Below are 14,341 nucleotides of genomic sequence, written 5' to 3' on the forward strand. Positions count from 1 at the left end.
TTCTGGAATCTAACCCGCTACGATCGCGCTTATTTAGACGCTGTAATAAAGTACCATACATATATACCTTAAATATAGATTATAACCGAAAATACAATAGAACGCTATAATTTAGCATGTACGTTGCTAGGAAAGTATAGGGGAGCACTAGGAGAGATATTTTAATTCTCTCTTTCTGTTCTTTGTTAAAATAAAAGAAGTTAGAGGCGGTCACTAGTATTAAAGAAAACAAAAACGCGAAACAATGGGAAACACAGTAAGGTGATGTAATTACAAACACAACATACCTGATTGTTCAGTAAACATGCCTACTTACGTACGGCCCGCGCGTGACTCACCTCGTACTGTCGCATATATATATATTATATTTTAATTTAGATATTTATCTAATCGTATGAAAACATTCTAGTAGTAGATATAAAAGGTTTTAATTAACTGGAAAAATATGTATTTTGAATTTTTTATCAGCTTCACGCTGTTTCCCGCGTGTGGCAAGGCAGAGGAAGTCTAGTGCTAGGACATTTAGGTTAGGAATTATGAAGGCATTGCGTGTTAAGTGGCCGAACTCATCGTCGCGCTTTGCCTCGACATCAGAACGAAGAAAAAATATTCAATATTTCATTTCCTTAAATGGGAATCGAACTCACAACCTGTATTGTTTGCAATCACAAACTTGTGCCCCTGGGCCACGATTGGACTCTATGTTTTGAATATAAATAAATTCATTTCACTGCGCCTATACATTTATGCACAAATTTTATTCCGATTTTAACGAAGCCCAAAAAGAAGGGTTATATTTTAGCCCATAGATATACATATACTCATACGTCCGTCCCTTCGTTCCCTTTTAACTATTAAAATAGTAAACCGATTTTGATAAATGATACATCATTGGATTTGTCTTGATTATGCTAGTGTATACACACACTAGATATATCAATTTAGTTTACGCAATCGAGTTTTATATTTACATAAATCTGTACATCTGCTGTTTACCATCAAAAGCAAAGTTATCACCAATATCCCCATAGAATCATTAACCCCATAAAACCCATCTACACACGCACCGCCCACACTCGGCTCGTCCTTGACAGCGCCGCGTTTGTCGTCGCTCAGTTTATTTCTGACCGACTCCTGCCAGACCTATGTCTATCTATTTTTGAATACTATTTTACGTTTTTTTGGATATCTTCTTTATCATTGTATAGTGTAATAATGTTTTTCTCAAAAACTGCGTTTAATTCTACCATTAATTATAATAATTTGACGTCAATACGAAATGTCAGAGTCTAAACGCGATGCAGGTTCGGTATCCATTAGAAGACATAACTAGGCGCTGTGTTCCAATATCAATTAGGTTCCCAGGTTCCCCCTGCCTACTACAATTATGCTACAATGCTAATACTACAGTAATCAAAGCAGACATTGAATACAAGTTATCCTATACAATGTCGACAAGCACTAAAAGTTATTATAACAGCGCATTGTTTTATAGTAGTACCCACAACAATATAGGTATGGGTGTGTATACGTGCGCACGCGCAGGTGTGGTCGCGCGCATTCGAACTGTCTCATTTCAGATATGCACCCGCGGCCGTGAGTCACCGGACTTCCTCTCAGATGCTATATATAATAAGAATATTTTTTACTTCGCTAAACCGTTTATTTGCAATTTTTTTATAACTTTTGATCATAGATAGGTAGTAAGTTTCAACCGAGCGAAAAATTCGCTTTAAATTGCCTTCATTTCGCTCTATTTCATACAAATTATCCTTTTATTTGGTAAATGATAGACTATTTTGAAAATTTAGGTGTTTTTTTTTTATTATTTTCATATTAGCGTGATCGGTCTAGTAACTGGTAGTGCGGCACGTAATCTACAAAGATGATGTGCGATACTAAATAATAATGTAATTTAATTTATTTTTAATGTTTATGTTCTCTAGAGGTGAATGGAAAGGACCGATAACGTAGAGGACGTTGGAAAAGTCTATGTTTCGTTATCGTCGAATTAATTTTATGAATAAAATCGTTCTGGCACAATTTAAATGAATTGTTGGTAGTGGATTCGAATCGGACCGACATTTCCATTCATTTGCACTGTTATTTCTCTCATACGAATGAACTATATAACATTATTTTGGCAAAAGTTAATGAAAAACAAATGATTGATCGACGTTCTACGTTATACTTTTAATTATTATAATAAAATAATGAAAACAAAAGGAAAAAAGTTTTCTTTCAGCAAAATCTACGTACATCTATAACACATATATTAAACACGACACGCCGGCACTCGAGAGCTGGGATCGAAACTATAGCAATTACTAGATGCAGGTCTCTCAGGTCACGTGGGATACGTGACGGTCTCTCATTGTTCAGTTGTAGGTTCAATTAATAACAGTTAGGTCTTGGTGTTAGGTAACTTTATTTTAAGTAAGTTTGTAAGTTATTTAGCTTAGTGTTTGTAAAGTATTATTTTCATGTCGGTGATCACGGGTTCGAGTTTAGGTTGGACAAATATTTAAATTTTTGTTTTTTTTTTTAATTTGATGTGCTACAATTGCAAATGTTACAAAAACCTATTAAATAATTATCCATAGATAAGATATCGTATATTTTTTTAGATATTGAAATGGTCACAATTTTAAGCAGAGCGTAAATATATTTCAGATCCAATTTTTTTAAAAAATATTATTGGCACAGTAATAAATAAAGGAGTGAGGAACAACAGAAGTGTCTTTAGGGAGCAGAATGTCTTAACTCTAAGTTGTGCGGAATACAGTTACGTTACAATTTATAAAACAACACTAATTCCCATACCCAACTTTATTAATAATTCTCTTAAAATAATAATTTAATAGGTAGGTAGATAATGGCACCTATTATTTAAATATAATATAACAACGAGTGCCAACTATCTAATCTATGTATATATTTCCGCGTTCCTTTGTTATTCTATCTAAATTTACTTTGGCTTTAAACTACATGTATCCATACCTACTAAAATTATAAATATATAGAATATTAGCAAAATATATAACAATGTTAGTTAGGTATAATATTAAGAAAAATCTTTACTTGAAACTTATTCACAAATCTCTCTAACAATAGCCTGATCCCGAAAAGGGTTTTCAATCACACAATCCCTTTATATTGAAGGAGAATTCCGTATACTTCGGTGGCTTACGGAATAAGCCTTATAGAGCTAAAGTAGTAACGCAGCTGTTTTATATTTTTTTATAAAATATATATGGAATATTTAAATGGGTAAATATATTTAAATTCTAGAATTTAACCTATAGGCAAACTATTGGACTTAAGTTAAGCATGGACTTACATGTTAAATTTCACTTATTATACAAGCATTCTCCCTATCCTAAGTAGGTTGGGGAGGATAGAAAAGCACAGCACTATGAGAACACCCACTAGGAAGAGAGTTTTCCCATTTACGTCTTAAAGTCGAAAAGAAAAATGGCAGGCAACAACTAGTACATAACATTTGAAATTACCAAAGAGTCAAAACTGGAAAAACACTAAATTCTCATTGCTTCCAAATAAACAAAATATCACTAATAAATTACAAGCTAACACTGTACATAACACCAACTTACTCACAAATCTAGATTTATATACGCACAAATATATGCAGATAGTAATTTACGAACAAAAACAACACTTTGGCAAGAGTTTACCAAAAGGAGAGTCAAGTAGGTCGCGGGGGGCCACGAGGCAGAAATAACGATGTTTTCTACACGTTGGGCCCTCGCCAATGTCTGTTAATCTATATTATTGTCGACTTTGGGTAAGATAAGTAACGAGTTCTAAAGTAACATTATAGTATAAGTAGTATTCTATAGTTATTTATTACTATGGTTTTCGTTTTTATAGTAAAGTTAGCGAAAAAGAATTGTCTAAATTGTGAAGTCGTGTAAAATTTTAAAATTAAATAAAATAATAATAGGGATAAATATTAAAGAAAGCATATTAAATGTTATATATTTACAGCTTTTACGTATATATAAACTTAATCCCTAAACAAAGGCAAAAATAAGGGGCCCTAAGGACCTGTTTATAAAAGGATTTGGAAAGCTTCCATTCACTTTCCTTCAAAAATCCTTTGAGACAAGCGAAAATTTTAATAAATTTTCCTTATAAAAAAGGCTAGATATTAAAAATGGCCAAAATGGACTAAAATGTGAATAAATTCTGATGCAAATTTTACCTCATTTGGGAGTCAAACTGGCAACCGTACCGTTGTGCGAAATGAATTGGTTTTATGATATTGCGTCATAAGGTCGTATCGTCCTATATACACTGCCACTTAATACACGAACAACTACGTAATTATAAAGTAAACAATGTTATCTTTTTATCAACTAACATTAAATTCTGGTGTAATTATCAATTCTAAATAAAGAAAATATCATTTAAATACTACTAATGAAAATAGATACAATAAAGTCTTATTCTCTAAAGCATGTCAAGTTGGGGATGGAGTGTTTTATCACTAGATTCTTGGAAAAAAAAACATAAAGTGACTACGTGACAATATACATATAAGTTACTAAAAAGTAATAATACCTGCGTAATACTTAAAATAATAAAATATCAAATATCAAAAACATATAAGATAAGCATTTCCTGTAATGCCGTATACAATAGGTAGAGATATTGCTTGCAAAAACAGTGTTAAATTACGCCTATTTGGCGAAAGGTTGCCTACGAAAGTAACACGAGTGTATCGGGTGACGGTTGTGGGTGTCATCGAACTTGCACTTTGTACCTACGTACCTACTGATAAGCCATGCTTAGGCCTGTATTTATAAACCGCTCTCAACTCTAAGATTGATCTTGAGATGCTGTATTCATTCTAAAATTATATATTTATGAACGAAAACGGCATCTGAACAAGGATCTCAGACTTGAGAGCGATTTATAAATACGGGCCTTAGTTTGTTTTTTTTATTATTTGTCTCAAGCATGTCAGGTGTAGGCAGAGAGATAGGTCACTGTGTCCCTTTATGCCCTAGATATGTCAAAATAAATAATGTTTATGCATATGTTTGTAGGTAAAAATATGCAATAAAAAAGTAGATTTTTTCTCGAAGCGGGTTCCAGCGTGATGGATCCGTATATTTATATATATAAAAAGACCTGTCCTCACTGACTGAGGTAAGACGCACGCACAGACTACAGCTGATGGTAGAAACGTGAAATTTGGACAGATGTTTACTTTCCTAATCTGGACATCCACTAAGAAGGGATTTTAAAAAATTTTAACCCTAAAGGGGTGAAATAGGGGTTCAAAGTTTGTATGGAAAAAAAATTAAATCGGCACCGATTTTTATAAAATTTGAAATTTAGATTTTTAAAAGTATTTAATTGAATTGAAAAAGTCTTTCATCGTTTTCTAGAATTCTCCCCCTAAGGGTGCAAATAAGGGGTTGAAAGTTTGTATGGAAAAATCTTTAAATGGCCACCGATTTTTATAAAATTTGAAATTGAGACTCTTAAAAATATTTCATTGGACGCGTGTTCATGCAATAAGCAGGCGAAGCTGCGCGCGTCTACTAGTATAATATATACTAGGTTTTTCACAAGAATATATAATGTTATTGCAAATAAGTAATTCTGACGGTCAAGGCCGATCGGTATCGTAATTCGTATCTGAAGTGACCTTCGGGCTGTGTTATCGCGTCCGCTATAATCTCACTTTAATAAGAATTTAATTTTGTGTTGCTATGAGAGCAAGCACATCGATATTTAAATCGATTTTATTTCTTTTTGTAACTATTATAATAAAATGTTTGTAGGGATGTTTTTATGTTAATTACGATTTTATAATCGATTTATCGTAATTCGAATGATTGATTTTCCTTATAACCTATTCTAATAAACAACAGTGTTTTTGTTACATCATTAAGTAAGGAGGACACGAGTACACGCGTGTGACTGTAAGTATGTAGGTTGTGAGTTCGATTTCCAGTTAAGGAAATGTAATATTTGATATTCGCATTTTTTCGCTCTTGTATCGAGGCGGCGTTGAGTTCCACATCTCAAGATGCAATACCTTCAGAATTTGGTGGAATGTCAGGGTCGAAGTATTTTAACACTAGGCTCCTCAGTATGAAGCTAGAGACGAAAAAAAATTACAATAAAGTTTGTCTATTTTATCAATTATCAATTTTATGAGTTTGGTTTGCCAATGAATAAGAAATTGAAGTCTTTGATTTATTTTTTGAAAATAACTGGTTTAGCATTTTTTTAACATTTAACTATAGAATAGTTTTGTGGAAAGCATCATCGAACTGTACTTTTTAATTTATTGATATTTTTTGCTATAAAATCTAAAGAACTGGTTTTAAAACGTAGACAATGAGGCTTAGTCATGGATGGCTCTAGATCTCTAGAATCTCAATAATAGAAGTGCAATTTTTATATTTAACTTGGTACTTGTTATAGCTTTACACTGTATCCTTGCACATAGCAGAGTAAGCAGATGGGACCAGGAACCTAGTGTTAAGACACTCCAATGAACCAACTTCCGTTGTGCATTTTCCGCAGAATTCTTAGAGGTATTTCGTGTCGAGTGGCAAAAACAAATGTGCAGTAATCAAAAGAAGAATATAACAAAAGTTCCTTCTCACGTTATACCTACTCAAAAATATCTAACATAGATAAAATAAAACAACAAAATGTCTGTATAAAGATGATATAACCCACAAGGTTACATGACAAGAATGAACGGAGTTTTTGTAATATACATCATATAAGTACCTAGGTAATAAATGTTTGAGGAAAATTAATACCTAAAGTGTAATTATAAATTGCATAAGCGACCTATTTTGGTATATATTTAAGCTCATAAGAATTAGTCAGACGTAGTGTTAAGGCACTCTGCTCTGTTTATTAGTGTAGACGCCTAAAATGGTTCTAATCATTTAGGTTATAACGTGTTTATACATCTGCTGTCGTTGGCCATACGTGGCACGTTACAAATAAACAACTACAGTATATGAGACGCTTTATGCCTCATAATTAGAGAGTAAACAAGTATAACCAAGCATACGAGAGGCTTTGTGCCTCACACTTGGACTAACAGGTATACGTTGCACTTAATCTAGACTTACCAACGAAATCAAAGACAGAGATTCGATCCAATACGACAAACATGAACCAATGCACCAATGCCTTGCACTGAGCGGACGCAGCCAGCATAGCGGTGGTGACGGGTTCACCCGCACCTCGCACGAGGCGGGCCACGTCACGCTACACCTCGTACCTCGTAACGACCTCGATCAGCACCTCCCCCGACGGCGTGGACCACACCATGCTCCAGCACTGCAGGTCCTCGAGCACGCCACGTCGCTACGTATCACACATTTGCGTTCCCGAATGATAACGAATGCCAAACAAAAAAAAAACACACGGGGCTCCCAAGAAGGTCGTGGTGTTTTTTTGTTGCGAGCTGGCAACGCCGCGCCGGTGCACGGTGGCCGGACGCGCGTACGGTCCGCGCGGCTCCTATTGGCCGAGTGCGGCGGCGGCCATCGCGCCGCGCGCCTCTCCCGGCCAATCGCGGCCGGCCCCGCGCCCCGCCCACTACCCGCGGCGCTGCTGCACGCGCGGCGCGGCAGTCGCGCTCGGGACGTCGCGCGATCAACACCTCTACCACTTGTGTTGTGTATCTGACACATATAGATGACAACAGGAAGCAAGCAGCTAGTGAACGTATGTTTTGAATTTAGGATGCAAGAATAAGTATGAAATGTCTTAAATAAAAGTGTTAGTTAACTTATCAACTGTAGTGAAAAACCGGTAAGATTTACTGGAGATGCATCTCATCTCTACTATAACAAAATAAAGCTTTACTTACTAATACTTAACAATTTAACTGTACTATTTATGTACAACCTTCAATGATTCCTTCATTTAGAACCAATTGTTAGTACCTGAAAAGAATAAACAATATTATTAATAAATTATTAATTTAACACTATATAACAGTGGACGAACTAAAAAAAAATACAAAATTTGAAATATCTCTCACAATACACGACATTATCAGATTTCACATAGTTATTGGAAAAACTGTTTTTTACTTATTTGTGTCAAAAATAAACAATTGTTAATATTTTTTAACCTATTTAATATAATTATTGGCTGAGTGAAGAGCTTTTATACTTTTGTTATGGTTAGTGTTGAATATTTTTGGCAATCTTTAATCTGTTCACCAGTTTAGACATAGTGAAATAGTTTGATTCAAAAAAAATAACGATTGTTTTTATTCCACTAAGAGAAACTGTGTAAGATAATTCTCAAAAACAGAACTATAGTAAACAGCTAAGTAATAGTATTTTCCAACTTGAAAGAATTATTATTCAAATCTTAGTTAGTGGAATTGCGGTGTTAAATTCCGCAATCCAACACACGATATCTAAATAACTTAGATAAACTACATAAACACTATGAAAAAATGATATATCAGTAGAATGCCATTATCTAAAAGGTATTTGAAGTGCGGGCGGAAATCTACATTTATATAGAAAAAATATATATGCGTAGGCGTGTCGTGTCGTACGACTGTGGAATGCGACAGAGTCGGCTGCGCCGGCGCATGGTTGGCACACGTGGCCGCTATATATATTTTTATATAAGTGAATGTAATAATAAATTATTTTTGTTAAATTTACTCATTTCTTATCTTTTATTTTCCCTATATTTCTACGTAAATGGCATTTTATTCTCTGTTTCCACTAAACTTTGCATTTGAGTAATCTCTCTCTTTTTAAATCTTTTCCAATACTGAGTGATCAATACTTAAGGGACAATGCAGAGATGGAACTATTGAACTTAGAAAGATGATTTGTATGTAGATTAGGGAGTTTCAGGGAGAACATATAAAAGGATTCCTCAAACGTCCTACAAGGACGGAAGAAAAAACAGGATTTTCCATTTTACGCCCTAAAACGACTAGTATATATAATAATATATAATATAATTATAAATATAATAATCCGAATAAGCATGTATTTGCTGATATGTCCGTGACGTATATGTTAGTAACTATAATAAAAAAATACTAAAAGTTGATTTATTTTTCCCAAGTCACGATGTTTTTCCTTATTCTTAGAAAAAAAAACGAATAAATACATAAAATGGTCATTACTCATCTCAAAAAGAATAATAAAAAAAATTACATAATAATATGTAATCAACTCGACCTTGACTAAAAATGAAGGTCAATTGATATAAAATATAATGTTCATTTGTAAATGTGTAAGAGAATAAAAACCTTGTCAGAATAATGAATTAGTGTAACTTTTGTTTTAAGAAAAGTTGAATTTTGTCTTCACTCGATGGTTGTAGATTCAATATCTTTTGGATTTTTGATAGAATAAATATTTTATTTACTATTTGTTCCGACACAGTATGGGAGCAATTGGTGCTATAAAATATATTTATATTTTTGTTGACAGAAAGTAGTGTGTTTAATAAATTAATTTATCAAATCGGCTTCACTCTGTATCCCGCACACAACAGGGTAGGCAGAGGGAACCTCACTAGGTTCCTACTACCCTGTTGTCTGCGGGTGGTGCCCGTTAGCTCGTTAACTTTGCTTATTTACGTCTAATAATAAAAAAAAAGAATACATAATTTTTATGTTGCAAAACATAAAAGCTATATAAGTGAATTTAGTCTCGTTTGCTTTTTATTGCACTTTTTAATAACTCATTAAAATATAAAAACTAATAAGTAATAGTTCAAAGGGCGCAGGACCGGACGGAGTGGCGAGCATTGGGGGAGGCCTATGTCCAGCTGTGAACTTTAAGAGGCTGATGGATGGATGGAATAGCACAAATTAAACCCACAAACATCTATAGATACAAATCCACTAAACCCCAATAGTTACTATAGTAAAAATAAAATAGTAACTAACTATGAAAATGAATTCAGCTAAAATTTAATTCATTTATAAAAGGATAATTCAATAACAAAACAGGTATTAAAATAAAGTAATTAATACCTTTCACAAATTACATCTAGTAATGAAATGAATCACTAATGAACTACAAATTTGATACAAAAGAGATAAGTTAATGATAATTTTTCAATAGAATGAATAATATAATGATTTGGCCCACTGTCGGAATAATGAAACATCATTCATTATGTAAATGTAAACATTGCCTGTTCTGTTAGTTTAGTTCGAACATTCTTTATCTTGTGAAAATTCTATTTATAATGGAGATAAAGGATAAATAAGCGATAAGAACTAATTTTAAACAAGTTGATTAATGATAATCAGGGCTGTCGTGGTGCAGTGGTAGAACGTCTGACGGTTGTAGGTTCGATTCGCAATCGGGGGAGTAAGTCAATTTTATTTCCTTGCTCTGTTAACTAGACAAAGTACGTAGAGTTCCGCGATTCCTCACGAAGTATATTATTATGAAGCTAAAGCAAAACCAGGTTTGTAATAAAATAAATCCTCAAACGGAATAATACCATTTAGAAACGTTTAAAAAATTGTACGTAGCGAGACTCGAAATTGCGCATTTTGACAACCTTTCAAGCACTTATAGTAACTTATACGTTTTTTGCAATTTACACATAACACTACATAGAGAGATATTTTAAAAATATATGAAGGCTTTTCATTTAGTTAAATAAAAAAAAAATAGGTAAAACCGTTTGGCTTATTTCCGGGAGAGGTCTCTAGGAAACTTTTCTGGTCCACCGCTCACGTGGGGACTCAAGCGGGTAATGTGGGACTCAAAGACTGGCAGATGTAAGCCGTCCAAATTACATACTTAAAGCTTACAGTGTCCTCCTCGACCGCCATAGGCCGTGATTACTGACATAGGGATACAAGGGATTTTATTGTGAACCTCGTTGCTTGGAGAGACCCAAGAGGACAGGGGTCCTGCTGGTAATTTAGGAAACAACCATGGAGCAGTGACTTCTATCACTTTGTGGCAACGACATTGACAATATTGAAAATAATTTATTTTTTATTGTATTATTATTTAATAATAACTAATGACATGGTAAAAAAAATATTTTAATATTAATTACTACAAGGAATTGGGGTTATTAATTAATTCTATACTAGGAAAATGTTAAAATATGCATTTGCATAATCATTAAACGAATTTAGGAACATACTTCCTTTCCTGTTTACTTGTTTTGAATTTCATATTTGTATAAAATATTTACAGTATATACATGTTACTTTTTTATCCCGTATATAGAATTCCCCCCAATTAAAGACTTTGCCTGTTTAGAGACGAAATTCAACGTTGAATTTTCTCTTCTCAGAGAGGTATGAAAGAAAAAATTATTACTCCAAGTGAGGGTCGAACCGACAACCATCGCCTTAACAGACAAATGCTGCCCCAATAAGCCAGGATTACATTACTGCAGAAATTCATGAAATCACATACAAATTTTACTTGTCATATTTTTTTTACTAAAGAAAAATATGTTTATACTTACCTATAGGTATTTTTATGTACACACAAATTACACCAATATCAGCTTTACGCCCTCAGGACATAGGCTCAAAGGTATCTACGACCATTTGACGTTATCTAACTTTATAATGCTAAAACTACATCAATATCTGTTCAGAATTGTTATCTATCTATATATACTCGTATAAAAGGACTTGTCCTCACTGACTGAGGTAAGACGCACGCACAGCCGTAACCGCTAATGGTAGAAACGTGAAATTTGGACAAAAGTTTACTTTCGTAATCTGGACATCCACTAAGAAGGGATTTTGAAAAATTTTAACCCTAAAGGGCAGAAATAGGGGTTGAAAGTTTGTATGGAAAAAATCTAAATCTGCACCGATTTTTATAAAATTTGAAATTCAGACTCTTAAAAGTATTTAATTGAATACGTATTTCATGGTTTTCTTGAATTCTCCCCCTAAGGGTGCAAATAAGGGGTTGAAAGTTTGTATGGAAACATCTTTATACGCCACCGATTATTATAAAATTTGAAATTTAGACTCTTAAAAATATTTAATTGAATATGTGTTTCATGGTTTTCTAGAATTCACCCCCTAAGGGTGCAAATAAGGGGTTGAAAGTTTGTATGGAAAAATCTTTAAATCGCCACCGGCTCTTAAACCACCGACTCTTTTAGACTCCTAAAAATATTTCATTAAACACATGTTTCTTGGTTTATTAGAATTCACCCCTAAATACGCAGTACAAGCCTACAAGTTTTAAAAAACTGACACCCCTGACGGTTGTAAAATGATAATAAATAACTATCCTTAATATCACCTGCCTTGTAAAACCGCAATGGCCTGTACCTACTCGACTATAGAATAATAATTATAATATTTACTGAGTACTTTCTATCGAGGGTTCTGTCAGTCTACAAATATTTTATCTAAATCTACAATAGAGACAGAAGAATATGTTAGTACGCTATCTTTGAATACTTAGAAAACTTACAGTTTTTTTAAGATTCACACTATAACTCGTATAAAACAAGGTAGGTAGAGAGTTAAAATACTCCGTTCCACTTTTATAGCACCGCCCAATTTTCAAGAAATTTGAGTGTTGAGCTTCGGAATTCAACGCCACACTTTGATTTTTTACCAGAGCCAAGGAATGAAAAAAAAAAATACGCAAACATTTGTTCAAGTAGCCAAGCCAAAACGAAATCTACAATCACTTTAAGGTAAAGTTTGTCAAACCTCACCCCTTTCCTAGCATCGCCACAAATTATAGGTCAATATATACACAAACATACATACATAGAAACATTTTATACTAAAACATATATAATATTATATATACATATATATAGTCCCAGGGACCTCCATTACGGGTACCAGCGGTCGCTCATATTTCTGGTAATCTTAATTAATTGGCTCTCGGGCTGTCCGGAGCTGGAGGTCGTTGCCTAGCGACGGGCAGCCCTGAGACCCGAAATATATGAAATTACTCTTGACCTTTATTGGTTATGGACTCTCAAGATTTATTTTAAAATTAATATTGTATGTTGAAAAATGTTTCAGAGTGTATGATACCCAGTACTCCAGGTGTAATGTCTTGAAAATTCGGTGGAGAGATAGGCATAAAGCACTATACACTTACGCTGTACAGCATAAAGTAAAAAAAATAGTTTTACCTATACTATATTATGGCTATTGTATAATAACTGTGACTGTAAAACCGACAGGTTGTGGGTACGATTTCCATTCGAGAAGGAAGTATTTAATATTTTCATTTCTTCACTCTGATGTCGATGTAAAGTGCGTCGTCAAGTTCAGCCACTTGGCACGCAATGCCTCCAGAATTTAGCAGAAAGTGGGTAACGGAAATGTCCTAATAGGGACAGAAGCGTAAATGAAACACTTACTTACCAGGTTCCTCCTTCCTACCTTGTTATGTGCAGGATACAGCGAGAAGTTCAAAAAAATACGAAAACCGGTTTAGTAAATTCAAATATATATGGTGGTATCTCTATCCGGAACATTCATCACATAATAACTCACACTAAAATTTACATAGAAAGTGCCTACTATTTACAAAATAAGCAACACCAACAAATAAATATAGGCTATTAAAACTTGTTTTTCAGTCCCAGCTATCAAAATAAACGGCGCTAGGGTTATTTTTCCGCAGAACTGTCTAGAACACTCACAATGAGAACAGCTGATTCGCTCATCCGGGCTCAAGGTCCCCTAGGCCGAGGTTGCCACCCCCCCCCCCCCCCCCACCACCCCCTGGCCCGGCAGGGAGGTGAACGCTCGCCACACCACCCCTGCGTAGGGGTTGCGAAAATTCGATATATTTTGATTAAAAGCGAAAAGAGATGATAAATTAAGTAAAAGTAACGCAGTGTAGCTGCGATGAAAGCTAAACGCAGTTGTTTTGAAATATAAAAACTGTTGTTTTTTTTGCCTACATTTGTAGAATTAAGTCTATTTAATTAATATTTCAAATATAATTAACATTAGCCAGACCAGGCGAGTGCGCCATAATGGCACTTTAAATATTACAAGTAGCAAGTTTCATATACTGCAGTAGAGGCACGTCGTGATGCAGGGCGTGTGACTGTCAACACGACGGGTTGTAGTTTCGATTCTTATCAACACGCCAAGACCAATATAAAAGAAACAAAACGTGTGAACTAAATATACTGCAGTATACGCATTGCTGTAAATATGGCACACAGGGTGGGTTTAGAAGGGTTGGTTAAGAAATAAAAGAAATAAAACTACTAAAGATGAATGCCAGAGATTTACACTCAGTGCCTTTTAGTTGGTTGGAAAATGGAATTTTTAACTCATTTCTTATATAATTATTTTAAA

General features: G+C 34.2%; 1 protein-coding gene across 3 annotated transcripts in view; it reads right to left on the reverse strand.

Annotated features, from left to right (window-relative positions):
* Smr (nuclear receptor corepressor smrter) overlaps positions 1-14,341 on the reverse strand; it is a 125,552-nt gene that overhangs the window by 50,394 nt on the left and 60,817 nt on the right. For 2 of the 3 annotated variants that reach the window (XM_085202980.1, XM_085202963.1), the window contains exon 1: positions 7,286-7,426. The exons of the other annotated variant lie outside the window; for it this stretch is intronic. In XM_085202980.1, coding sequence (XP_085059106.1) covers positions 7,286-7,335 — 50 coding nt within the window. In that variant the 5' untranslated portion in view covers positions 7,336-7,426. Of the gene's footprint in view, positions 1-7,285; positions 7,427-14,341 lie in introns of those variants that run through there. 3 annotated transcript variants of the gene reach the window in all.

Source organism: Heliconius melpomene, chromosome 2 (assembly GCF_056956725.1).
Source record: "Heliconius melpomene rosina isolate 202511_hmr_F chromosome 2, ASM5695672v1, whole genome shotgun sequence".
In the NCBI taxonomy this organism is placed as follows: domain Eukaryota; kingdom Metazoa; phylum Arthropoda; class Insecta; order Lepidoptera; family Nymphalidae; genus Heliconius; species Heliconius melpomene.